This window comes from Aphelocoma coerulescens, chromosome 24 (assembly GCF_041296385.1).
Source record: "Aphelocoma coerulescens isolate FSJ_1873_10779 chromosome 24, UR_Acoe_1.0, whole genome shotgun sequence".
Lineage (NCBI taxonomy): Eukaryota > Metazoa > Chordata > Aves > Passeriformes > Corvidae > Aphelocoma > Aphelocoma coerulescens.
The window spans coordinates 6,770,661-6,797,733 of NC_091037.1; the positions used below are offsets into that span (position 1 = coordinate 6,770,661).

Sequence of the window (27,073 nt, forward strand, 5' to 3'; positions counted from 1 at the left end):
CAGTGAAAGCTCTGGGGCTTAACTATTGGCACCAGGGTCTTAACAGCTACATGTATTTGAACGTCCTAATTACTGGGAATGGCAATGGAATTAGAGCTGATTCCTCCCTGTTCCTCCCTGGCTGGTTTGTCTGATCCCGAGGCTGGGGTCAGGGCCTGTCTCTGCGTGGAGCTGAGATTACCCAAAAATCTGTCTGTGTTGCAGGGAAGGGAAGTGAGGCAGAGCCTGGAGCTGAGCAGTGGCACAACCTGATGGATTGCAGATTCCTCTGGGTGCCTCGGTGCTGTTAAGCAATCTAGACTGTGACAGATTTGTTTCCAGAGCAGCACTGGTACAGTCAGGTTGTTCTTCAGAGTCAAACCTTTTAGTCCAGGGTTGCTCTGAGGGTTTCAGTGTTCTGAGCAGTTCTGACTGAGCTGGGGCTGAAGAAGCTGAGTGCTCTGCAGGCAGAGCCGTTCTCATGCCGAGTGTCCTCTGCAGCATTCCCAAGCCCCTGGAGCTGGGTGCTGGCTCCCAGCTGATATTGAAATACCCAACTGCTGCAACCCAGGCAACAAATCCTTCTGGGAATGGCACAGTTCTCCAGATCTGGCAATGAAATTGATTCCCAAGCTGTTCCACAGGTAAGGATTCTGTGACTTTGTGGAAGGTCGAGGAATGACACAGAGCATCATAGGGGGCTAAATTAGGTACTTTTAATAGGGGAGAGACTCTCCTCTGTGTTTCAAGACCCAAACCCTGCCTTGGCTGGCTTCCATGCACGCAGCCAGTCCTCTGCCTGCTCCTCAGGAGGGTAGATTTGGCCAGGACCTCTGGAAAACACTTCTCACTGTAGCTGAGGTTTTCCTCTTTCCTTGTTTAGAAGGAATTAATCTATTTATAGGCATGATCAGGCTCTGCATCTCTGTCCTTCCCTTAGCACTGGGCAATGAAAGTCCTGGCCTTACCTGTGGATGCAGGAATGCTACAGTTAATTTTGGTATGTTCTGTTATTTATTGAGTCCCAGAGTCCCTGTGCCTCCTTGTTTGTCCTTCTATTAATTAAGTACAAGTTTATCAACAGCAGTGAATTGCAGCAGCACAGCACCTGGGCAGTGAAGAGCAAGTCCTGGGCTGTTCCAGCATACTGGGATAACTGGGCTTCTGGCTGGCAGCTCCTGCCTCTCTGCAGCCTGTTGGGAAGGGAAGCCTGAGCAGTTCCTGTAGGACACTCAGCCCCTGGGCTCTCTGGGAATGGTGGTCCTGGTTTCTCCTGGGCGACCGTGCAAAGATCCATCTGCAGGTTTGGACTGGAGTCCTGCAGAGCCCAGAATGACAAAGGCTGTCTAGAAACCATTAATAAAGATCAGAACTTGATGGCATCAATAACTCCCTTTGGGCTTCTTGCAGGCTGAGATAGTGGCAGATTGTCAAAATTACTTAACATCCTGGAACACCACCCATTCCAGTATGAATAGGTTTCTTGTGTACAACTCACATGATCCTGGTGTTTTCCTGGTGTCTCTATGGAGACTGGAGACATTCTTCTGGTCTATTGGTTGAGGATCTTTTCTTTGCTGCTTTCAGGTAAATTGTCTTGTAGAAAAAAAAGCGCAGAGATAATCCTCTGAATAATGAATAAAGCATCAGTCACAGAACACCAAAACATCCTGGCTGTTTTATAGAAAGAGTTGCAAATATTTTGATTTTTCCTTTTTAACACGCTACCAGTTTGGCAGAGATTTAGCAATACTTGTGCAAAAAATAATTGGCCTTAGGCAAAGCTGGATGAAGCAGTGAGCATTCACATGTGGATCCTCATCCAAATGAGGCTGGAGCATGGATTAAAGAGTGAAGCAGTGTTAGATTTGGGAAGCCTTCCCTGCCAAAAGTTGGGGATGCTTTTTGAAAGATGTTCCAATTCCAAACACTCTTATTCTCATGAGATTAGATACTTCCCCTCACCATTGGCTTCAGTCCCTCTAGAAGAGTAAGTTAAATGAGATTTTTGTTACCTTGGCCATATTAAAATAGTTGTCTCTGTTTTCACTGGCATTCTGGAGAGGACAGCAATGTGGGTAGGAGGAGGATTATGGTTGGGTGCTTCCTTCCCCTTAAGGGTGGGTTGTCACAGCAGTGTGGAATTCACTGGAGAAAGGGGTAAACACTGTTTATTGTCCCATGAATATTTGGGATGACTAGTAGGGGACCAGGTGCTTCTGTCTTGCCCAAACAGGACCCTCAGGTGGCACAGAATGCTCCTTTGCATTCCTGGTTGCCACTCCCAAACTCCTTAGCCCTAGTTTATACGTCCAGAATGTAGCCTCTTAGCCATAGCCTGGAAAAACAAATCCCACTTGCTGAAAGATGGGCTCTGTTCCTTGGCATAGCCTCTGGTGTACGTGGTGTCTGCACAGCTCCCAGAAAATCAGAGACACCCCATAAATATCTCTTTAAATGCCCTCAGTTCTGCCAGTGGGTCTGTCTCAGGATCCATAGTGATTTATTACTTCTGGTTTGGTTCCTTGGTGTCCTCTGTAGTGGCCCAGCAACGCCCTGGGAGCTCATGGAAATACTCCAACTCCAGTGCCAGAGCCTGCTTGGGTTTTGGTAGCAATAGTGCCTCGGGAAGGAGAAACTGCTCAGGTGCTGTGTGCCCTGTAAAGAGGTAACTGGAAAAAGTTAACACAGTCTCACAGCCCCCAGTGTGCTGTGGGGGAAAAAATGAGGTCACAGAGGAGAATTCTGGGATTTAGATTCTGCTCTGCCTGGAGAGGACGTGATGGTGAGTGAGGTCTGGCTTCTGTCCCAAGCATTAACAGAGGGAAACTTCGCCTCAGTTTCTCTGCATGTAGATCTGAGGCCATATTGAGGTCTCCTTTTTAAGGGATTTTGCAACTGTGTCATGAGCTTTATTGCTTGTGTGTTCTGAGCCTGCCATCAGCACTGATAAAAATGGTTATTAGCTGTACTATTACTTTAAATCAGAGCATCTTTTCACTAATTTGGGGACTGGCCAGTGGCTCCAGTCACATGATGAATACCTTTATACTCTATTTCTAGATGATTCAAAGTTGGCTCTAGGCAAGAGAGATTAGGTTTAGGACTTGAGGCAGAGCAAGAAATAAAACAAAGGTGTCCCAAAGCTAATAGTTCAGCTTTCAGTATAATTTTATTGAAGAAAGTAACTCAAGCTTTGGTTTATTCTGAGCACATCAAGGACACCTTTGTAGTGTTGCTGCCCTAAGCCCGCAGCTGTCCATTAAGGGACAAAACCTGCTGGTGGTGCCAGGAATGGTTTGGAACCACACAAATGCTGCAGCATCACAATGGGGGGATAGGGAGTAGGAGGAGAATCAGTTGGACTTTACAGGGGAAATAATATAATTGAGGATTTGAGACAGGCTCCATAGCTTTGGGGGCTGAAAAAGAAATTCAAATGAAACTGATGGACTTGGAGCAGTCTTATTCCATAGTCACTTAGGCCAGGAGGGAAATTTGGTTGTAAAGATAAGCTGGGAGCAAAGAGCCCCCCTGAAGGCAATGGGGTGTGTGAGCTTGTGCAGTTGCTGCTCTGCAATTTCTGTTTCCTCGGCTGCCCAGAGGTATCATCTTCTCATCTGCAAAGGGGCCAAGGTAAAGTTCAGGGCCAACAAACACTTCAGTTTCTTTTCCATCCTCTGCCTTTACAAGGGGAGGAGATGGGGAGGAGACCCTGCTCAGAGGTGTCTTTCTCTCAACAAGCATTTCTGTCAGGGGAATGTAGAGGACTAAGGGTTCACTTAGCCACCATCAGGTGGCTTTGCCTTCTATTTGCATGTGTGGGATGTTTTACACCCTCCCTGGCTTAAAGAAAACATCTTCCTGGGCAATGCCCTTTTCTCTGGCATGGGGCAGATACTCGAAACTCACTTTATTTATGTGAAGCAGATGCTGAGATCTTTTCCTCAAAGGGATTTTGATGCACTGAGACCTTTCACGCTGAGAGGACAAAGCCTCTGGATTCCCTGGAGCGAAGCACTGGCCCAAATTGTGCCTTCCTCTTTCTAGCCACACATTTGATTTTTCTATACTGGATCAAGTATCAAGCCAAATATCTTGCTGAAAAAGGCATACACTTGAGATCAGAGTGTCAGTGTTTAGCAGGATTGATTATGTCTGTACAGATCTGTTTTCAAAGGTGGTTGGATTTCACTGGAAAGGGGACTTTTCTAGTGATTAAACATGGTAATGTCAGGGGCTTGTGAAAGGTATCTTTGCCCTTTCGATACGGAAACAGGAATTCAGACTGAGAGCCAATGCACTTTCAGGTTTGGCACTTCAGTTTGTTCTGTCCATTCTGTCAAAATGGGTTTGCATCTTGAATTCTTGTGGAAACTGGTGAGCTGAAAACCCAACAGACAGAATTCTTCTCTTTAGGCAAACAATCCCAGTGTGCTCCGCAATGTACAAATACAGCAGCAAGTGATCACAACCAGCCGACTCTGCCCTAAGCAGAGCCATGTACTTGGGTGCTACCTAAACCACAAATTTAGTAATACAGCAGCAGCTTAATTCCTCTTGCCTTAATCACTGTCTCTTATGGTAATGGTTGTGCTGGGACTGAACAAGTCAACTCGAAGGTGCTTAATCATTTTCCCAAGATGCGCCACACCTGTGGGTCTCTGGCACTGCTCACAAAGGGCCTGGTAGCACAAATTGACTCCAAATTAAAACTAGTTGTCCCCAGAAACCCCAGTTTAGAGAGTCTGCTGCCGTATCTCTCCTGACTGAACACAACTGCCCTCCTGGACAATCTATTTCCAGCTCTCTGGTGCCGGGCTGACGTCCCCGTTTTTCCTTGGAAATGACTTGTTACTGACTGACAGGCTCACAGCAGTGCTATTTTCCTCCCCAATCCTGATTGAAAACGTGCTTTAGTCAGTGAAATGCAGGATTGTGTCTCTTGGATAATTCCCTCTTGGAAAAGGGCAGAAATCCTGGTCGCTGGCTGTCCGGCTGCCGTTTGTGCTGTGCAGGTGCCGGCCTGGCGTGCACAGCCTGCGTCAAGTCTGCTGCCCTCCAAACCTTCCTGAATGTGCCTTTCCCTTCCCAGCCTCCCGTCCAGCCCCAGCTCTCAGCCACAAGAGAAACCTCAGGGAGAAGAACTTACCAGCAAGGCTGTCCTACATGGGAATAGTCCTGGGACTCCAACAGCTGCTCCGGGTTTGAGTCCCCTTGGCAGATGTTCGCTATTCCAGCCACTTCATTAATTTTGGAAACAAAACCCCTGATTATTCCTGACCAAAGCACCCCTTTTTGATTGACAGCCAGTGTGTGTTTCATACAACATAACCCACCGTATTGCTCTGGCCACTTACTTCTTAAAAAAACATTTAATAAAAAGAAATAAAGTGTCTCGAGATGTATCAGTGTGGGCTAATGCCACCTGCCAGTTCATCTGCTTGGGCTCAGGTGAGGGCATCACATTTCTAGAGTATGGGCAGAGGTGCCAGCCACACACCTCTGGATATTCAGCCTTTTGGTTGTGAGAAAGAAACATTTAAAGACAAGCAGAGTCTCTTGTCCCGCCGTCACTTGTGTGCGGGCTCGGTGAGCCCATGGTTTGCTTTCCCTCTTGATTTCTGGGCTGGATCTAGTCAAGCTCCTGGAATACTCTTTAGGAAACATTCCTCTGCTGCATCGTGGCAGGTTTTGCAAAGGCAGGAAAAGCAGGATAAATGTGAAGTGGGGGTAGGGGGGCTGCAGCTCCTGCCCGGACCCCGAGGAAACACAGAGCAGTAAAATGCCATTCGGTGCTGCTTTGGGGCTTAAATCCGTGGCTTGCTCAGGCTGTTGCTTCTGAAATATTCTTTGCAATACTTATCAGCAAGTACTAATTGCTGTAGTTAATGTTGCTGGTAATTACTTTGTTTCCTAAAAAAAGAAAAAAAATGTGTCTGAAAAAGGCGAAGAAAATGTGCTCCTGAAATGGTTTATGTCTGAATGAAGAGGTGAGTACTCATAAAACTACATTAATAACAACGTCAGTTCATCTGCTTAAATATCCGTAGTTTGTTTAGGAATTAATGCAGCAGTTTAAATAATTTTAAAAGTTATATCATCGTGGACGAGAGACATCCTTGAAAACCTTAGTTGTTATCATTCTAGTTAAATTCCTCATTGTAAGATCACTTTAGTTTCTCAAAATAAAAAGAAATTAAACCATTTCCAACCAATTTATTTTAAATGAGAATGTTGTCCCAACGGTTTAAAATGAGCAAAACATTTTGCTTTACATTTCTTTTAATATAATTTGCTGTGCCGTATTTTTTTTAAAAAACGTAATGAGGTTTTAAGAAAAAAAGTTTAATGGATATATCGAAAGTCTGATATATCCTTGCATCTGCCTTCCAGTTGGGACAGTGTGTGGACAATTCAAGTGTCTTATTTTGAGTCTCTATAAATGAGAAGCTTTATTGCTGAAGTTAAAGCCAAATGAAACTGTGAATTGAAAAAAGAAATAGTGTTTTTACAAAAGAGGTTAAAGATAGCTTATAGTGTTTTGAAGCCTTTTAAAAAATACAGTTGAAAAAATAAAAGTTGTTCAAATCATTGATGAAAGTTTGAGATGATTGTTGCCTTTTGCAAAAACAGATTGAGTTTTCTGTCACTAAAATAAGAGTTTGCTGCCATTTGGATTGCCAAAGCACGAGAACTGAAGGACGGCTGATAACTTTTTGCAGATTATATTTAAATCCTTGTGTGAAACCTGCAAATAATATTTTTTTTTTGGGGGGGGGGGGGGGGGGTGGGGTGGTAAATCTCCATAACGAGCCTCTCTTTACCCATTTAAAGTTTGTGAGCTGGCCGTGGGTTCTGGAAAAACTGTAGCAACCAGTTAATCCAAGGATTCCTCCCGATACACCTTTCCCTGAGCAGGGTGTCCTGGTGATTCCTGTCGGAGGCCAAGGAGTGGAGAAATAAAACTCAGACCTCAGCCTGGAAGGAAAACTTCTTCCAGAGGGGGAAGCCTCAGCACTCCTCATTAGAAGGGGCGGAAAGCTCAGCTTTGCAAATATCCAGCTGGACTAAGCAGGGATCCAGCAGAGAATCATCTCAGACTCGGGGTCCCAGTAACGCTGCTCCGCAGAAAAAGATCTTCTATACAGTGCTCCTGCAAGGCACCTATAAATAGGTAAATAGGATTTTTTCTCCTCTGCCACTCTCCAGCACTTCGCGGCTCGGGAATAGGTTTGGTGCTGGTCGGGGAAAGCTGTCAGGGCCAGGGATGAGGCATTCTCCTCCGGCAGCCCGCATTTTAATTTTTTTTTAGGTAATTACAGTCTAGAGAACAGGAGGAGGAGGAGAAGAAAGGAGAGAAGCAAAAGAAATAAAGAAAAAAAAAAAAAAGAAAAAAAAGAAAGAAGCCAGCCCCAATCTGGAACCTTTCACCAAGAGAAAAAAAAAAGCCAGCCACACACCCCAGTATCTTAAAATAGCGAGCAGGGAGGGGAGAGGAGCGGCGGATCCTCCCAGCCCGGCGCAGGGTAACAATGGTGCTGGCGGGGAGCAGCGGGCGCCCTGATTGACAGCCTGAGCCTCCTAAAAAGGCCGCGGAGCGATGGGAGAGATGCTTATCGGCGGCTTTATATAGCGGGGAGCCGGCGGCGCGCAGGGCGGCGGAACCGGCGGGCAGAGCGCGGGCAGAGCGCGGGCAGAGCGCGGGCACACTCGGGCACACGCGGGCACAGCGGGCACAGCGGGACGCGCTCGGGGCGCCGGGCGCCCATGCGAGCCGGGCGCGGCTCTGGCCGCCCCGCAGGGGTCCCGCCATGCACGGCCAGCCCCAGCCCCAGCCCGGCCCGCAGCCCCCGGCGCGGCTGCCCGCGCCCGGCCGGCCCAAGGCAGGCAGGAGGCGCTACAAGACCTTCATGATCGACGAGATCCTCTCCAAGGAGACCTGCGACTACTTCGAGAAACTTTCCCTGTACTCCGTCTGCCCGTCGCTCCTGGTCCGGCCCAAGCCGCTGCACTCCTGCGCCGGTAAGCGCGACCCCGGCGATGCCGCAGCGAGGATGCGGCGGGCGCGGAATCGGGGGGCTCGGGCGAGCTGCTGCTGCACCCCACTGCATTCCCCCGAACCCTGCCTGAACGAAGCCCGGCTTCACACCCCATCCCCACAGGAGGGATTGCTCCCACTCCCTGGGTTTGCCAGCGCAGGGATCGTTGTTAGTTACTATCGGTAACAGCTATCAGTTAGTTACTATCAGTTTTTAGTTACTATCAGTGTGTAGTGGTGGGGTTCAGCCTTATCGTCGTCGGGGTGTTCACTGGTTCACTGGAGCTAATGATCATGAGTTAAGGAGCTCTACAGGAGTCTAGGTCTTGTAGAAATCGTCCTTCATCTTATGCTCATTGAAACCTCTGGTAGTTTTTTCATTACGTCTGAGTAAGTGCAAAGAAATTAATAGAAATATTGTGAAAGGAAGAAAAAAATCTATAGAGGCACAGTTTTGCTACCCTAAATTCTCATTTCCTTTGAAAGAACGTAGGTTATTTCTAACAGCAAAGATGGGAAAATACTTGTAAAGATTTTGCAAACACCACAAATAAATACACACAAGTGGCTCTGCCCTGCACAGGCAACACGATGAGCGATTGCATCTTGACCACAGGCATTATAAAATTTCACAAGCAGACTGGTCTAGTGTGTGTGTTTAAAAATCCACATTAAAAATAAAAATAGTATTCTTAGAATGCATTCCAGATTTTAAAAAACATTTTTAAAAATCCCTCTTTCTGCTGAAGCAGGCAGTTTTCCAGATTTCTGTTCTTCCCATAAGGCTACCCTTCCAATGGTGACACACAGTGTGTCAAGAGAAATGAGACGATGAAACTGCAACTTAAAAATACATTATTCAAAAAATCTTATATATTGAAAAATACTTGTAAAGGACTAATTACCAATAAAAATAATATCTATTTCAAGGTCACAGAATTCTATTTTTCCTCTTTCTCTTTGCTGGAAAAAGTTCATTTTGCCTTTGTATTAGGCTGTGTTTAAAAACTCAAGGCCTGTACTTTGGCTCAGGTTTGTTGGTTTCGTTTGTGGTTTTTTATTGCTGAATATACATAAGAAGGATCTTTTCAGCTCTTAGCAGAGCTGTGCTGATAGAAAACTTGCTGTTAGGGTACCCTAAGAGTTTGAGAAGTTGAGTAAATCCTTGGTCCAAGCATAAATCTTCCTTCAATCTCAATATTTGTATTGTAAATACCAGTTATTAAAGATCCAGAAGGGATTAGGAGGCTGGATCAGAATTAAGACCGATGATGACCAGCTTTTGGAAAGAAATTGTATGAGCAGTGTGATCCTCCACCAACGTGTATTTCTTCCAGCCGATCTCTGCGTGACGTCCCTTGCCTTCCCTAACTAATTGCTGACATATTTTATAAAAGAACCAATTGTTAATCAAGATATTGCTGACAAGGGAATTTTTGAGAGCTGATCTCTCACTACTGCACGGTGAAATTCAGTGCTTGGCCAAAATGTGCCAAAGGGGTTTGGTGTGTGGCAGTGACGCACAGAGCGCCCGATTCTGCCTGCAGACCTCAGTCCATGGGGACAAGGAAAGATGCTTTTCTCTCCTTCTGTAAAGAAAGAGGAAGAATTAGAAAAGAAAGTCCTTTTAGCACCCAAAAGGAATATTAACCTGGATATTATCAATGTCCAGAAGCATGTACAACTACCTCAGCATAAAAAAATACAGTCTGAATGTCACCTAATAGATCCTTGGGATTTTGGATGGGCGAGGGGCTACCCAGCAGCTGGTTTGACACTCACCACCCACCATGGGAAAAAAAGAGAGAAATTTTTTAGATACATAGTTCTTCATCAAATATAGCAAGCATTGTCTTTGCAAGATTAATTTATATTCAGTAAATAATCATTAATAATCCTTGTATGATTCAGCAGTGGAGTCAGAGTGAGGCCAGTGAGTCTCTTGTGGTTACTCTTCAGTTAAAGCCTTATTTTTCCCTTGTGCCTGGGATCTTTAATGAATTCACTCTCAAGGTTGTGTTTCTAGCCCAAGCTCTGGCCTGTCCCTGTGTCAGGCTGGGTTGTGAATATCTGCTTCTAATGGACTAAGCTCTATGGAATTGCAGTGCTTGTGAAGTGAAGTACAGAGAGAGATTTGCTTGTGGGATTAAAATCATTCATAGAGGAAACTGCTACCAAAGTCCACACTTCCAAACTGTCAGATTTTAAGGTGTATAGGCACAATTAAAGTCTTACAAGTATTAGGCAATGGGAATGTTTTTTTTTTATGAAAGGAAACTGTTGGCTAAGAAATGGATAATATCACAAAAAGATATCTAAATGTGAAAGAATTTGAAAAATACAAAATATAAATCAGTAACTAAAAATAAAATAAAAAACCAAACCCACAAAGAGTGGAAAATAAACAAAAGTGAAAATAAACAAAAAAAACCCTCCCAAACTACTTGGGGACTAAAGGCTGCAGAAATATAGCACTATAGAAATACTGTATTGCACTTAACTTACTGCCTGAATTTCCTTTGCCTCCAGAGTTAATCAGGAAGGGAGTGAGCACTCAGTCTCTTCATGATCTAAGAAAATGAATCTGAACCTAAACCACAGAGATTTGTTACTGTACCGTCGCAGCTGGGACTTGGGCGCATTTGAAACAGCTATGAGTAATGAGTTACTCCAGCTGAACATCTCCGTGGCTTTTTCTCAAGGCAGGAGTCAGGATTTGTAGGCGTTTTCATGGGCTAAAGAGTTAATATTTCTTTCATCTTGGGTGAAGTCAGAGAAGACTGATATGCCTTTATAATTTATTTGGAGCTGAAAGACATAAGACATTGTACGTGTGCAGCATGTGTGTTCAACAACATCCCTGGTTAAGTGAAGAGAGATCAGAAAACTTTGGTAACCCGATAGAAAAGAGTTTTTCTTTTGGCTGTGATGAATTGCTGAATATTTAACTGAGTGCAGCTGAATTGGAACAAAACAGATTTGTCAAGTAGAGGCAGAAGGAGGTGGAAGAAGCATTTGAGACTTTTCTGGTGCATCTTGGGGTCGAAGGTTGATGTTTTAGTTGTGAGTAGCGTTTGTGAGGTTTCGTGCAAAGCTCACCAACGTCGCCGGGGAGATTCCCATTGAAGAGAGCTTGGAATAAGCCCCAACCCAGTTTTGGTTTTTTGAAAGAAAACTGCAATCGCCTGTGAAAAGGTTCCATCATTATTTTAAAGTTTGGTATATGAACATGTATTGTGGTGTTTCTTGAGCCAAAAATACAAGGCTGAACCTTGAATACCAAATCTATAACGAAATGCTAGTCTGGGTTCAGAGCCATTATGATTAAAATTAAAAAAACCTAGAAATATTTTCAGATGGTGATTAATGTCACTTTGATTTATGACTTTTTGGGCTGTGATGGCTGAGTGAAAATACTATTTACCTTGTTTCATGATATTTATATTTTTATTGGCTTTTCATATTATGTCACAGTTAATTAATTTGTAGAAGTAACGATACAGTGTTCATATGCTTGGTTTGTTACAGTGATTGCTGACAGCTGCTTTTTGACCTAGCAGAGTCCTATAGGAATCATTTTTCAAGTTGCCTTTATATCATTTTTCAATTAAAAATATTTGTAGGCGAGCCTATTCCAATTCTAGTTTGTTTCCTGTATTTTTCATTATCTTGCTTTAGCGATAGATTTAAAATCCTGTTGCCTTATTGGTAGTGTTGGGCATGGTAAAGAATCAAAGGACACTGTCAGTGTGCGATGTTACAAGGTCAAATTAGAAAAGTTTCTTATTTATCACAGGAACTAAAATAGTTTGAAAATGAAAACCAGGCTGGGTTGTGGAGGGGAGTTGTGTGCCATCCCTGGTCTTAGTGGAATTTGTGACACTGTGTATTAATAATCAATAATACTGGTCTGGGATGGCCTTTTTAAACTCTCCAAATGAACTGAGATGGTTGGATTAAAAAGAATCACATCGCCTTCGGTTGCAGAGTTCAGTTATTTCAGCAAAGTCGGGAGTACAAATTGTTAATTGTCTGTGCCATATATTCATTTGTACCAGGCCCTATTCCAGAACTTGTAAAAAAACCTCAAATTTGAATGTGTCTTAGTGGTTTATAATTTAAATCCTAATGAGCAGCAGAGTAATTTATGTCTATTCTACGCCAAGGTTTTTTACTAGTCCATATCTCAGGTAGGGCTGATTTCTCTTTAATTGCTATACCAGAACACCTTGCAAGGCAAATATATACGTGGGATCAGTATGGCCTTGCTTGTTTGCTGAGACAATTATCTGCTGAGACATAAAATATTTACCTATGTTTTAGGGGAGTTGTGCTGAAGAGGATTCTACTGCTTTATGTACATTTAAAAGCGCTGCAACTTCGGGAAGTGAATGCAATCTCAAGTTTGTCCACTTGGTTTTTTTGTTTTTTTTGAAAAATTACTGCTGTGCTTGCTGGTCTGTGCAAAAAGTTTCCTTTAATGAACACCAATAATTATTATTATTTGCTCCCTTGAAATTATTATTGGGATTTTTGGTTTGGTGATTGGATTTTTTGGTTTGTTTGCGTTTGTTGGGGGGTTTTTTGAGTTTGAGACATTCAAGATTTGTGTGATTGGGATTTTAATGTAGGCAAGTGTCTAGTATAGAATTGTTCAGATCTTGAATTCTTCTCTTCCAGTTCCATCAGTTCCATGTCTGTCTTCTGTTGTTTTATCTTAGGATGAAATTGGGAGCTGGTTATTCCAAAAGGGTATTTTGAGCTGTCATTTTCCTCATATAAATGATATTTTCTGGATTAAACTCAGTGGTACTTGCAGCCACTGGGGCCTTTGGAGAATCATTACTTGGGAGATAAAGTGTGAGCTTTGGTCCTTCTGGTCCTCAGCCTTTTTAGGAAACCATGGTGAGAAAGTAGATTTTTTGTGACTTAAAATAGCTCAGTTTTTATGCGAGACCTCACAACAAGATTCCTTCTGATTCTCTTCCAAAAGGTCTTGATATGGCTTGATGGCAAGGCTTGATTTTGCTGTGGGACATTACTGAATATTGGGGTAGAAGCCATTTCTTTTGCTCAAATACTTGCTGAACCTTTTCCTTTAAATTGAACAGATATTGTTACAACTCCTGGGGGAATTCCTGGGGGAAGGCAGCACGCTTGGGAAAGGAAAAGGGAATCCACATAGTGCGTGTGTTCCAGCACAGGGAAAAATGAGATGCCATCCATTCATCATGTTTCCAGTCTGAAACATGACAGCTGGATAAATCCCATTGAATAAAGCTGATGTGGAGTGGTGGGTGCACCTTCTGCCAGAGTCACTTGGAGCTGAGCGTGTCCCACATTCCCTGTGCCGGGCGCCTGACGCTGCGTTTGGATCGTCATCCCCAGGACGCTGCCGGGAGTGCAGCAGCATCCCAGGCAATGGGACAGGGTCTTGGAAAGGGTTTTGCTCTTGTGCTGTGTGAAGTGATTGCTCAGGAGGTCTACATGTCTTAAATAGCTCCCAAGTCCGTGAAACACCTGTATCCCAAAATGTTGAGAAAAGCAGGCCAAAATGAATCTGTGTGTTTATACAATAGGTGCCAACCTAAATTGCAAAGCTGAAACTGTCTCCATGTAGAAATCTGCATTGCTGCAAGGCTGTTTGGGATTTTTGCTGATTATTTGTGCAAACATATGAAGAAAAAGAAAAGATGCTTTGAAAACTGCCTGTATTTATTTGGTTTAGCTTCCAAAGATCAATAGAATTCTATAGGTGAGTAGCAAGAAGTAAAGGCAAAACTAGAACGGAATTTTATTAATCCCAAGAAATACAAAGTGCTTCCTCTGTAGATGCCTTTGATCCAGTATTAGTGAAGCTACTGAGTATTTTTAATAGATATAGGATAGTTCAGAGACATTTCTGCCTAGAGATGGCAGAAGGTGCAGTCACAGTTACACTGCTGTCTCTGAGCGTTCCTCTGAAAATCCAGAAAAGTCAGGATTTGCTGTCAGGACTGTGTCCCTGCTCCTGTAGTGGGATTTACTCAGCTGCAACATTGGGAAAATCTGAGTTTTCTCAAATTCTCCATAACTCTCTGTCCCTTTTAGCCCTATAAGGAAAAGCCTGTCTGTGGACGAGGAGCACTTTATCAACCGAGGTAAATGAAACAAACCTATGGACTGAAAGTGGATTCCTCTGTAACTGCTGTAGATTGGGCACAACAGTTCATTTTAAAGAGCTTAGTGTTTTTCAGGGTGGCCACCTTGGGTTTTAAGTGTTTTGATGTCTTCAGCAGAAAACCTAGTTCAGAAATGCCCAAAAGTGGCATATGGGGGATAATAACGGGCTGGGTGATGATAAATAGATACTTGGAGAAGTGCCTGTTAATTTTCTTTGTTGGATTATATCCACTACTAGACATGGCATTTCAGAAGGAAACTCAGATTCAAATCTGGATTTGAAAGCAGATCTCACTTGGATTTAGCAGACAAATCTGGCTCTAAAGAAATTCAGTGCTAGATATTAAAATATCTGTAATAAAGATTTACTTTTGCTGTCTTATCTCAGTACTGTTAATAGTGAATAAAAGGAATTAATGAAAGGCAAAACTACAGTGAACAAACCAGAAGATCACACCCCAGTGATTGCAATAAAACCTACTGTGGCAAGTAATCAGCATTGTGGTTGTGGTTGGGCATGAATAAGCATTGTGGAGGAATGCTATAATGGGAGGCATTAATGAATGTGGGATTCCACTGGGAAAATTGACACCTACGCCTCATTTTCTAAAGCTTCAAAGCTGGCACTGGAAGCACAGTTTAAATCCATCTGCTCAGTGATTTAGGTTTAAATGCAGCACTTTTGTAAAAATTGTCCTCCATTTGGCCACTGCTCATGGAGACTGTGCACTGCAGACCTAGTGCCATTATTATTTTGAGGACTTTTCTTTAACTTGCTGCCCTAAAATGCTGGAAAAGACCATCTCACCCTGTAGACTCAATGACCCCCGGCACTGCTGCCTTCAGGACAAGCTGGGCACGAACAAGGGCAAAAATCCTCGCTGGGGAAGGTGAGGAAAAGGAATCGAGAGTGTTTGGAGCTGATGTGTTGTGTAGACTCCTATCATCCCACCAGGCTCAGGGAACAGAGCAGGGCAGTAACTAAGGAGACTCTGTGGTTTTTCTGCTGTTTCCTTGTGCTGAGCAGTCCATTTATTTCCCATCTGAGCACAGGGACAGACAGCTCCCTCCATCACAGCCCTGTAGTGTGTGGATGGGAGCGTTGATCCACCTTCAGGAAGGATTTTCTGCTGACAGGAGTGGAGCAGGTTTGGATGATGGAACCAAATCTGTGCCTTTCCAGCTCAAAGCCACTTCCATGCCCTCGGTGGAGGCCTCTGGGGAAGGAAGATTTGCGTGGAATGCACACAATGGATGGCAGAGCTGGAACTGATCTTCACATCAGGAACTGAGCTCTGGAGGCTCTTGCTCATACAGTGCCTTGAGTTGTATCTAAATCCACTGCTGGGTTTGAGAAAGGCTCTGCTCTCGTTGCTCAGATGATTTAATTGCTTGATTCTGCTGATCTGTTTCTTCTGCTCAGCCCTTGATAACTTGTCCAATGTTAGACGTGACTGCGGCCCTGCTTGGAGCCACTGGAAACCTGGGTTTGCATTTGCAGGCCATGGACAAAATCTCATCACATCCAAGTGAAAATAGGGGAAGTCAGAAAAATTGATGTTTTGGATTGTTGGTAGATTGAAAAAATAATCAGTATGTGTCCTTTTCAGTTCAGAGCAAAGCAAAATGTTATAAATTAAGCTTGACAAGGGAGAAGTGTGTGTATGTGTAAGATCAGAGAAAATACTCAATCAGGAATAAAATACTGAAAACTTATCTTCTAAAGGCTGAAACAAAACTTTATAGCACTTTCCTTTTAATAGGACATTTGGCAAAGCAATGAAGTTGCTTTCAGTATTGCAAAATTTTATTTATTTTTCTTTTTCAAGGAGAGAAAGTTACAACCAAACATTTTCAGTCATTTCTATGTAAGAATTGCTCCAGCTGGATTGCAGAACCCAGGACATGTAAACAAGAGCTTCACTTGCTAGGAAATAACAGTTCCTTGGAAAATTCGGGATGTATTTTGTGATCTCAGTTGTATTTGTGTTAAGTCTGTAATAGAATAGGATCACAGTGACAAGCTAATGGCAGCTGAGCAGTGGAAGTCTGATGTTATCCATTATTTCTTGGGTTCCCAGAATTGTGGGAGAATTTAGCTGAGAGGTTTTTATCCCAGAATTCCCAAAGCTACATTTGAATGACATCTTTAAAAATACAGAGATTTGGTATTAGGACTTGGCTGACACAGTAATACTTAATATTTTCAATTTTCCAGTATTTTCCCTTTTCCTCTAATGCACCTTTACATTTTGACCCATTCTTGGCCAGAACACAGCTCAGAACAACACCCAGTTACCAGCTGCAGGTATTTCAGGTGTTTGGGAACAGCTGAGATCCATTTAAGTAACTACAGAGAAGGGTGAAGAACAGTCTTTCAAAAAAAGATTCCCATCTTCCCAAACATGGACCCCTGCACTGATATTCAAAATCTTTGGACTGCAGGCAGCACATCCAGAATATTTAAGCTCTGTCTAAAACACAGAGCCTGAAAGAACCTTAACAGACAAATCTGCTTTGTTTTTTATTTTCTGTTTAAAAAAAATCACACCTTTTTTTTTTTTTTTTTTTTTTAATGAGAGGAAAAAAACAGTTTTCCAGAACTTCCTATACAACAAAATTACAATTCCCTTTGCAGATGTGTTGACAGAAAATTTACAAATATATGGTCTTTTTCTCCAAGTAACAACCTTTCAGCAACCTTAAAATGTGTTTGGATGTGTATGTTCAGGTCTTATCTTGTAAATTCTTTGACATGCCAGTGGTTTCTATTCATGTAGTTCGTTGTCTGACTCCAGCAGGATTACTCATGCAGAGAAGGGATTGAATTGGAAGTATTTATATTTGCCCTGTATTTTGGATAACCTGACTCCTCAGTTTTTGGATTTTCATCAGAATAAGAGAGTTTTCCATGCAGTCGCTAAGTCAGCTTTAAACACTTGGCCACCATTTGCCTTTGAATATTTCTTTTAATGATTATTTTGCAAGTCACAGAGCAGTTAAAGGCTACTTTTCCTGCCAGTGCAAATTTTGGGTTTTTTTCAAACTGGGATTTCAGCTTACAGGGGTTGAATTTCATTTGAATTAAATTTTAATAGACATCTTGAGAACTAATGTTGGAGCAACAAGTTCCTGTACCTTTGAGTGTGCAGGTGCCTATTGCCACATCCAGTGTAGAGCTGCCTACGTTGATTCATTAAAAACCAGAGCTCTGTTGTGTAAGCACAGAAGGATTGAAGCTTTAATAAAAACATGTCCTTTTCTTTTAGAAGACAGAGAAATGTGCGTGATATGTTTGTGGTTACTTAAACAGGGTATTCTATGACAGATTAACCTGTCATCTTTGAAATAAAATTAGCAGTGGTGGTACTTTATTATGGAAAACATCTCCTTGCATGTTGCACATAACATGATATGCCTTATGGAAGGCCTAGTGCTCTGGGTGGTGTTTATTCCTGTGGCTCAACGAGGAAAAATATGAAAAGGCCCCCTGAAATAGAAACCAGTAACATAATCATTGATACAATAAAATGGTGAGAAGTCTGAAGCAAAAGGGGGGGGGGGGGGGGGGGGTTCAGCCAAAAAAAATTAGCGAGTGTTTGTGAACACATTTCCCTTCACCTTCTGCCTGTTTTGTTCCAAGCCTCCTCTTGACAGCTTTGCTAACAGTTCATTTTGTTCCTGTGGTGACTAAGCTGTGGAGGAGCTGATATTTGGAGGTTTCTGTGCATAGTACCAGGCGGTTTGGGGCTCAGCTGTGTTGTGCTCTTGACTTTCCTCAAGCAGGACTGGTTTAGGTGGCTGCATACAGTGAAATTCTCCACTGAGGGTTAGGAAGCTGTGCCAGAAGTTAAAAGGGTTGGTTTCACCTTGTTGCAATAAATTACAAAGCAATCATAAATGATAGGAAGGAGTTTGATGAAGTGGGTGAGGAACAATTGATGGATTATTTTAGTTAAAATTACTTAGAGCCCAGTCCAACTCCCACTGAAGTCAATTAAATTGTAGCTGGATCAGGGCCAAAATGAGTCAAATTCAATTATGCCTTAACTGTAAACATTTTAAAGCTTATTACTGTAAGGTAGTTCAGCACTTAAATTGCATTAAAACAAAAGCATTTATGAAATCCCGACTGATTTTATTTTATTTGTACAGCCCTATTGAAAGCCCTTTTTCTTGTGGCTGCAACAGAGACCTCTTTGGCTGGTGCCTAATCCCCAGAGCACTGGTCTGTTGTGAAGAGATGTCACAGCCATTGATATTGTAGATGAATTTGCCCATCACAGACTCGCTGCTGAAGTGATTGCATCAGAAGAGGCAGCAAAGATGACTGAAAGGAGATTGTAGAAATCCCACTGCTGTTTCATCTAATTGTCAAGATTTAGAGAGCTTACTTGTGTAAGTATCAGCTCATAAATTAATGAAACTTTTACATGAGCTAATCCCAGAGCTGGAATGCTTATGGGTATTCATCTGTTTCTCAGCTGAACAAAGTACAGCATCCAACATATTATTTAAAAAGAAATAATCTACATGATAAAAAGGTGGATTTATAAATACATTCAAGTATGGTGGTATTTTCACAAAATTGGGCAGGTTATCTTTTAAATCATTATTATCTTTTAAATTGTGATTCACAGGCTTCCTTTAAGACAATTTATGTATTTTTAATACATTCTGGATTGATTCTTTTCATTCTGTCCTCAAAATTTTTCCTTCCTGTCCACTCTCCAGCAGAGCCAGGGAGCAGCTCCAAGTCGCAGATGTAGGGTTTTCCTGGCTTGCATTTGTCTGACTGTCTTGGGAGGTCAGAGCTGCACATCCCAAGTGCCATCCCATCAAAACCTTGGGTTATGGCAAGCTGTGCAGACAGCAGGGAATGTCTGCTCGCTGGGATCATTCCCAGCTCTGGGTGAACTAAATCCATCTCTGCACAGATGATCTCCCAGTCCATGCCAAGTGCTGAGAGAGCTTCTGCAGGTGTGGGATTGGTCTGGCTTGGTTTCTGTCTTTGTAGCAGTTGTGCTAAAATGAAAGATAGGGCCTGATCCTGCTTTGAATGGCATGACATCCTTTTGGCTCTGTGAGGTTCTTTGTGGAGGATGGAGGTGCTGGACATGTGTGGAAATGGAAAAGATGGATTTGACTGCATGCCCAGCTGGCACAGGAGTGCGGGAGTGTCTTATTGCTGTTTACCTGGCTCCATGGACTGGGTTTGGGTCTGGAAAACAGTTTGGCAAATCATTTCTTTTGTGCTGTCACAGTTTTTGTAATTGTTTTTGCCTTTCTGTTTTCCATGTTTTCTCTTAATAGCAGGATCAATTAATAGCTTCTGCTGTCACATTCTGCAGAGCTGGCAACTATGGAAGAGAAATCTGGCCTTCGGAGAAGGGGAAAAATTATACCCAACAGCTTTAATCAGAAAAAGGGACAGAACCATGAAAAATGTTAGTACAGGACTTCTGTGGCACATACTCACCCAAGGAAAAATATTGTCCCTTTTCTTCCCTGTCACTGAGCAAAACCACTACCATGAGAGCAACAAGACACTTTCATAGCAATTGGTGACTCTGTGGCTTTAATGTTTGAAAAGGCTGATTTCTGTGATCCAGGCCTTACTTCTCCCTTTTCAATATTAGCACAATTAGTCATGATAAAACTTGTAAAAATGCATTAAAATCAGTTGGCAGCTTTTCAAAACCTGAGCATTGCTGTTCCCTCCTCACAGACACTGCTCAGCACAGCCTTGGCGTGGGGGTTTGACTCATTAACTCACGACTGAGCTCAGCTTTGGGGGTGCCTTTGAGAAAGCAAACCCAGCAAGAAAGTTCTTACCTGCTGGTGGTTTTTATCTCTGAGCTTCCACCCACAAAATAAAACTGGTGCTTTCCTGTAGTAAATTACAGGATAGAAAATCCTTCTGGCAATGAAGGATACTGAGAACCCTTTCATTCATCGCAGTGTCTCGTTGGTGATTTTGGTTGAAGAAAATCCTTCCTTTAGAAGAAATCCCTTGGGAAAACTCCTGATATTTCTTCTACTTCTAGGAAGTAGAGCCAATGCTGAATTTCTGAGTATTTCAGGTGTGATTTTGAGGGTTGCCCTGTGCAGGGCCAGGAGTTGAACTTGACGATCCTTTTGAGTCCCTTTTAATTCAGGATATTTTTTGGTTTTAACTCCTTGCTGATGATTTGCTGGGACATATCCCACTTTACTCTGAACCACTCATGCCTATGAAGTATTTACTGAGTATATCTTACATATGGAGTAAATTATAATGGAATTGCTGCCACCACCCATTGCTGTAATGTTAATTAACTGAAAAATCCACCCAGAAGAAAGTTAAGTGTTCATTTCCAGTACCTGGTGTGTAGCTTTGGTGTAATTTGCAATATGATGGACTATTAATTTGTCTTCTCAAATTGTTTGTTTTCCCCAAAGTCAATCATGGGTCATTTGCCTCCAGTAATTGATACCAACATTGGAAATACTTGTCCAGTTGATGACAAACTGAAATGCTTGACAAATTACCAGCTCTGGTTAACCTGGGGCCAGTTTACACCTCGGGAGAAAATTCAAGTACACACCTCATCTAGATTTTCTCCATAAGAATTTTCTTCATTCAGGTGTCTCACTTGTTACAGCTATCAGTAAATAGTGAGGCTTAGGTATTTTTGCCTGCTGCATATGATGTCCAAACACTGCTTTTCTCAGTACCTCTTGATTTCCCTCCTGTCTCCACTTATTTTCTCCTTGAAGTCAATAGAAGTTTTGGGTGTGTAGAAAAAGAAAAGGAATTGCATCAGACTGCAAATAAATTACCATTTTCTGCTGAGCATTCATTTATCTGGCAGCTTGGGACACACCGTGTTGGGAGCAGGGATATCTGAGTGCAGTTGGGTTTTGCAGAGCCCAGAGAAGAGCTGAGAGCTTTGCAGGCAGCGCTTGGTGCTTGGGCCATCCCTACTTGGCTTTGTCCTTGACTTCATGTATGACATGGAGCCAGCTGAATTCCTCATCCTTCCCATTTTTTTAGAGAAAAGTGGTGCTTCATTACACATTTGTGCCAAGTATTTTAAAATTCTTTGCTAAGAAATGCAAGAGAAGCCCGAAGTCATATGGCCAGTGGGACTGTGTATGTGTAATTGTGTGTGTGTAACTGTGCTCTTCATGAGTGTTAATTAAGTACAAATAAAATCCTGTTGTTTTCTCCCAGCAGAGAGAATTCTGTAGGAAGGAACAGACTTCTCCACAAATCACTTTAAGATAGGTATTTATTACTTTGCAAGAGTTTCAACTCTTTCATCACCAATTTTTATCCATCCTTTGGTTCTTACTGGGGTTTTGCACCCTGTCCATGCCCTGTAGGGTTCTTCAATTTGCTCTTTCACTGTCTTCCTTCCCTTATCTCCCCATGAGCTCTTTGCTCCCTCAGCACAAACTGCACCTGAGAACGTTCAAGTTCAAGTCGAACTTTTGAACCCATGATGTCAGGTTGGTTTGGAATTAGGCAAAACCAGTTTGCCCATCCCTCGCTGTAAAAGGGTTAATCCTCTAAACTATTGAGAGACAAGGGCAGGGAATTATGAAAGGAGCCCCTGTTTTATAAGCATTTGTATTGCCAGTGCTTGAATGCCCATAATAAGCAGGTTGTGCTGTGATTAATGACTGTGTTTTACATGCTGGCGATGGATGATGTGTCTCATTGGAGAAGCCATTTATTTTTATTCAGGCTCCTCACCCCAGCAGCACTGGAAATGAGATGTTAACGTCCTGGTGGGAGTGTGTTTCATTCTCAACAAGTTAATGAAACGTGACCCACTGAGAGGAGAAAATAATTTAAATGGTGCCTTTTCCTTGCCTCTTTTTAATGTGTGAGAAGGCAACTTACAAGACTATTTTTTCATATGGGATTTTTGTTTTCCATTCAAGATTGTTACTTTGTTCCCTCTGAATTGGAAACAAGTAGGAATGTGTTGTCATTCTGAAACTTTATGCATTTGGAAGGGGAAAGCTATTCAAATGCCTTAAACTTTGTTTTCTTAATTTATTTTTAATAAAGGACCAAAATAATTTGAAATCTTTAGGTATTTGAGCCAATTTTTGTATCAGATTATAAGTTTCTTATTTTGCTGCAGTTTCAATTGCACTCTTCCCTCCACTTTGTCATTTTGTACGTGTGAAGGATGTGATGGTAGAGTGTTTGTGGTGGTTGGAATACACAGAGTAGACACAGAACTCATCTTTTTATTAACCAACTATATCTTTATATCCATATGGATTCAACATTGCATCCGTCTGACATCAAGGCTTTAACTTCTGTGGAATGGCTTTAAGAAAGGAGGAAAAAGACTCTAAAAAGCACTTTTTAATTAATGGGAGAAGATCTATTTCAAGGCAGCAAAATGGGTTGCAGCATCCAAGCAAATCTTTCAAAAGCTCTATATAAACTGAAAGTCCTTGGGTCTCCTTCCCAGCAGAGCTCCTGGGATGGAAACAGGGACAGCTGTGGGCATGGCATCAATACTTCAACAGAGAGGAAAAAATGAGCAGGATGTTTAAAAAAAAATTTAAAATTGAAACCGTTTTTCATTTGTGGTTCATATTAAGGCTCTTGTGGCTCTAAGAGTATAAAAGCTCCCTCAGAACTATCACACCATTGCTGAGCAGAGCAAACCAATTCATGTGATGGGTCAGCAGTGTTGGGTGTTTTCATCACAGAGCAGTAAATGCCAATAATTGCCTAAATTCTCTAGACAGCTTAATAACATTCCAGGTGGGATGCAGCCCCTATTTCAGAGCTTAATGCAAACACTGCCAATGTAAAGATTTTGTCTCTTTGCATGTGGAAATGCCAAATCTAAGATGAGCTTCATCCCAGCGGTGCCAAATCAGAGTCTAGTAGTGGTGAGATTTGGGAGATACATCAAATATTCCCTGCAGAGTTATTTAGATCAGCATCATGTTAAAATTGGCAGCCACAGCTGATCCTGGGCAGAATGTCTTTCTTGGGTGAGGAGAACTTTAAAAAAAGTTGAGCTGGAAAAGGCTGTTTTTGTTGGAAAAGCCACACGGTGCTGTTATTGAAGGAGGTCCCATGGAAACACTGCTGCTTGCACAAGAGCAGGACACATGCATTGCTTCAAAATTAACATATATATTAATGGCACATTAAGGAATTTCATAATCGTATGACACAAAGAGAGTTCTCAGCACAGCGCTCATGCAATCTATTAATGGGCAATGTCTGCAGTGAGCTGGGAGCTAACAACACCTCTGCCTCCCCACATGGCTGCTGCTGAGTCCTTTCCAGGCCATACAGCTGCTGGGGTTGGTGTTATCTCCCTTGTTTTGCATGTGGGGAAAACAGAAGTCCAGTGGGGTTCAGGCAGTTGGCTGAGATTGAACATTAAGGCAGTGCCAGGGATGGAAATACTGGGCCTGAGGTCCTCTTTCCCCAAAATCTACACCTAAGTGAACAGAACTTTGTTCTTTTGGTGCTTTATGGGACAGAGTAAAGTTGGTGAGAATGTGACAATATTCCCATCAGCCTGGAGCTGTTTCTTATGCTGGTGGGACTGATACACCTGCCCATGTGTGAAGGGAAGAAAGGGCTGTGTTGCTTTTTGCCTATTGACTTTTATAACTGGCATTGGAATGAGATTAGGAAGCCCCAACATCCCTGTGGAACACAACAACACCACATTCCCCAGTGACAGGGGCTGTAGGGAACTCAGAGAAGAATCCATGGGAGATGAAACCAGAGGTGGGTGATAACCAAAGCTTTGACTCCAAATTTTAGATTGAGGGAGGGTTCTCCATCTGGATCCCTAAACTTCCCACTTTGATCCCTAAACTTCCCACTTGGATCCCTAAATTTCCCACCTGGATCCCTAAATCAGAGCGTTTCCAGGGGCATGTTTGTAGTTCTGGATTGGAGCTGTTTGGAACAGTTGTCCTGTTTGGAACAGTTGTAACATTTCTGCCCATAAGGGCATTAATTCACAATTAGTGCTGAATTTGAGCACTGTAGAAACTTAATTCCATCCACTATGATTAATTAGGGCCATATCTCCACCCAAAGTCCAATCTAAATTTGTCTGGAGATGTGAAAACAGTGTCTCCTTGGCTGACTTCCTATCAGAACGGAAAAAATCACACAGATTAATGTTGGACATGAGTGAGGGTTTGCGTTTGGAGATCACTGAATCATGGAACTCCAGAATGGTTTGGGTTGGAATCTCATCCAGTTCCAGCCATGGGCAGGTATCACAGTATCCTGCAGTGGTAGGGAGGAGAAGAGAGATCCAGCAGACAGGAATTGTGCAGCAAGATTGATTGATTTAATTACTTCACAACTCTTTTATAGAATTTTTTCTTCATAGTCCAGTTGGTCAAAGGATCAGCCACCCCCTGGGGTGACTGGCTAAAATCCTAAAACATCCATTGTCAAAATATTTTCCTACTGTACCATAAACAAAGCTCTGCAAGGTCACAGGTGTTCATGGTTTATAGAACTCTGCTGATATCTTCCGTGAGGGAGAAAAGTATCCCACGGGACTGGAGAGAAGCAAGAGAAATTCTTGCTAGCAGCATATTTGTATCCACAGGCAGGGACACCTTTCACTGCCCCAGGTTGCTCCAAGCCCGATCCAACCTGGCTTTGGACACTTCCAGGGATGGGGCAGCCACAGCTCCTCTGAACACAAAGAGGACAGGACAGCCAGAGCTCACCAGCTGGAATTTCTGGCTCATCCTGTCAGGGCTTTGCTATGGACAGCCTGGTATCTGGGAAAATGTTGTTATCACTTTTCTGTAACATAGCTGGTTTCAAGCCTCCAACATGCTTTGCAACTCTGAGGCTGACATTTTGCTCATGGAACTGCCTTTTCTGGATGTGTCCATTTGGGGACTGCCCATCCCTATTTTTCATCTTGTTTTTGATATTAGATGAATTCCTGTAAGAGTGGAACTCACTTTGTGTTTCAGCTGAAAAACCCCAATACACCACCGACCCTGGAATGAAGACACTGGGTCCTGGCTCCCATCAATCAGTTTGCTGGGAGACTGGGGTGTAACTGATGGGAACATCCACCTCCCTGTGTCCATATGGGACACTCACAGCTGCAGGAAGAGGTGGAGATGGAGCCACTGAGGGTTCTTACAACATCTTCAGCTCATGACTGACTTTATATGATACAGAGAGTCCTGAAGTCAAGGAAGCTGCTTCGGGAATGAAGTTGCCAGCACTGGTTTTTATGTTGCAGAATGGTTGGCAGTGAAAAGCTTCTGTAACCTGGAAATCCAGCTGTGTATTTTCCCCCATGCAAAAAGTGAAAGCTTAGCTGTCCTCAATTCATTCTCTTTCGGTTAAGATTGGATCTGTGAGGTGACATGGGTGTGCTGTTACTCGATGTGAAGAGGATAAAAATAGCCATGCCCTGTGCTCATGGAAGCTGTGACATAATCAGCTTATTCAAACAAAAAGATCAGGTTTGGAGGAAATCCTCTTCCAGGGTGCTCTAGATTCTGTTAACAGGGTTTCAGCTTCCTGGAATAATACTGGGATGTGCATTTCGCTCGGCTTTGTTCCCTGTACGTGTCTCTCCTCCTTACCCCAGCCACCAGAGCAGGGTTAAGACCACTGATCTAATTGGCAACCACAAAGGACAGGCAGGCTGTGAACAAAACCTGCTCGTGTATCAGTTGCATCCTTCTAAATTGCATTGTTTGTGCAGCTGCTCAGCCAAATCATCCACAGAGTTTATTTTTGTCCATAGAGGAAACAGAGATGGGTTTTCTCTGTGTTAGGGCAGATGCAAGATCAAAGAATCATATATGCAGCTCAGAGAGACCAAGCTCTCTGCTGAATGTGTCCTGATGGAGGAAAAATTAATAATAAAGCAACCCTTGAGATTATAAGCCACAGCTCTAAGAGGCAGAGGCTTTGCCTCTATGACAGATCTGTTTCAGGTTAACACTGGTACTTGCTGAAGTCCCCCTTTCATTTCAGTGGGGAAGAAAAGAGGGGGATGTCTGTGTATTTTAAACACTGATCCACTATTCTCCTGAGAAGGAAAAAGCGTTTTCCAAAAGATCCATCAGGCAAAATTTACACAGTCTGGTGTTGAGAAACAATTGCACTCTCTTTCTTCCCATGTGTCACTCAGCAACGTGTTTTAGAGGCTCGGGGCAGGAAGAGGTAGTGATATTTATGGCCAGCTTTCTGCTGGAGCTCACACAAGGGTGGGCTTGAGAAACCTGAAAAGTGCTTTTGTGTGCATGGCCAGTCAGCTGGCCAAGGCTGGTGTTTGCTTATGGATGCAGTGACAATAATTAACAGAGCAGGAAGTGAGGGACTGATTGATTTATGCACCCGTGGCATTATGTGTTTGAACTTGGACAGAAACTGTGAAATCCTGAGAGAAGGCACAATCATTTGTCAGATGTGTGAGGATATAAGAATAGCCATAATGTGTTGGCCCAAGGTCCATATAGACTCAAAGCTTTGGCAGTGGCCAGGGAGAGATGCACAGGGAGCAGAACAGAGCACAGGACAGGACTTACCCTTTTATCAAACTCCACCCTCTCAGCTAGGATGAGCTGTTTCTCCATCAAAGTCCAAATCTTGCTCCTTGGCCAGTGACACCATCTGGACAGAGGAGTCGGTCTGGCCTCTCCCAGTGTCCCACAATGTCTGGTCATGTCTGTCACTGGTAAATTGTTGCAACTTAAGCTGAGACATCCTGAGAGTTTTGGCATCTCAGGTGCCAATTTCCTCCTCCATCCCCAATAGCCAAGACCAGAAACTTCCTGTAAATCCACTCCTTAGAGCTGTTCCATTCTCTCATCCTTTGGCTGCTCCACTTGTGAAGTCTGGGTGCAGTGGGT

General features: G+C 42.9%; 1 protein-coding gene and 1 long non-coding RNA gene across 2 annotated transcripts in view; both read left to right on the plus strand.

Moving 5' to 3' along the window:
• LOC138098281 (uncharacterized) overlaps window positions 1-5,324 on the plus strand; it is a 37,487-nt gene extending 32,163 nt beyond the window's left edge. The window contains exon 5 of the long non-coding RNA XR_011146577.1: window positions 5,075-5,324. This is a non-coding gene — a long non-coding RNA (uncharacterized lncRNA). The remainder of the gene's footprint in view (window positions 1-5,074) is intronic.
• Window positions 5,325-7,496: 2,172 nt separating this feature from the next.
• The window catches only part of BARX2 (BARX homeobox 2), a 34,234-nt gene continuing 14,657 nt past the window's right edge, over window positions 7,497-27,073 (plus strand). Inside the window, exon 1 of the mRNA XM_068994732.1 lies at window positions 7,497-8,004. Coding sequence (XP_068850833.1) covers window positions 7,794-8,004 — 211 coding nt within the window. The 5' untranslated portion in view covers window positions 7,497-7,793. The remainder of the gene's footprint in view (window positions 8,005-27,073) is intronic.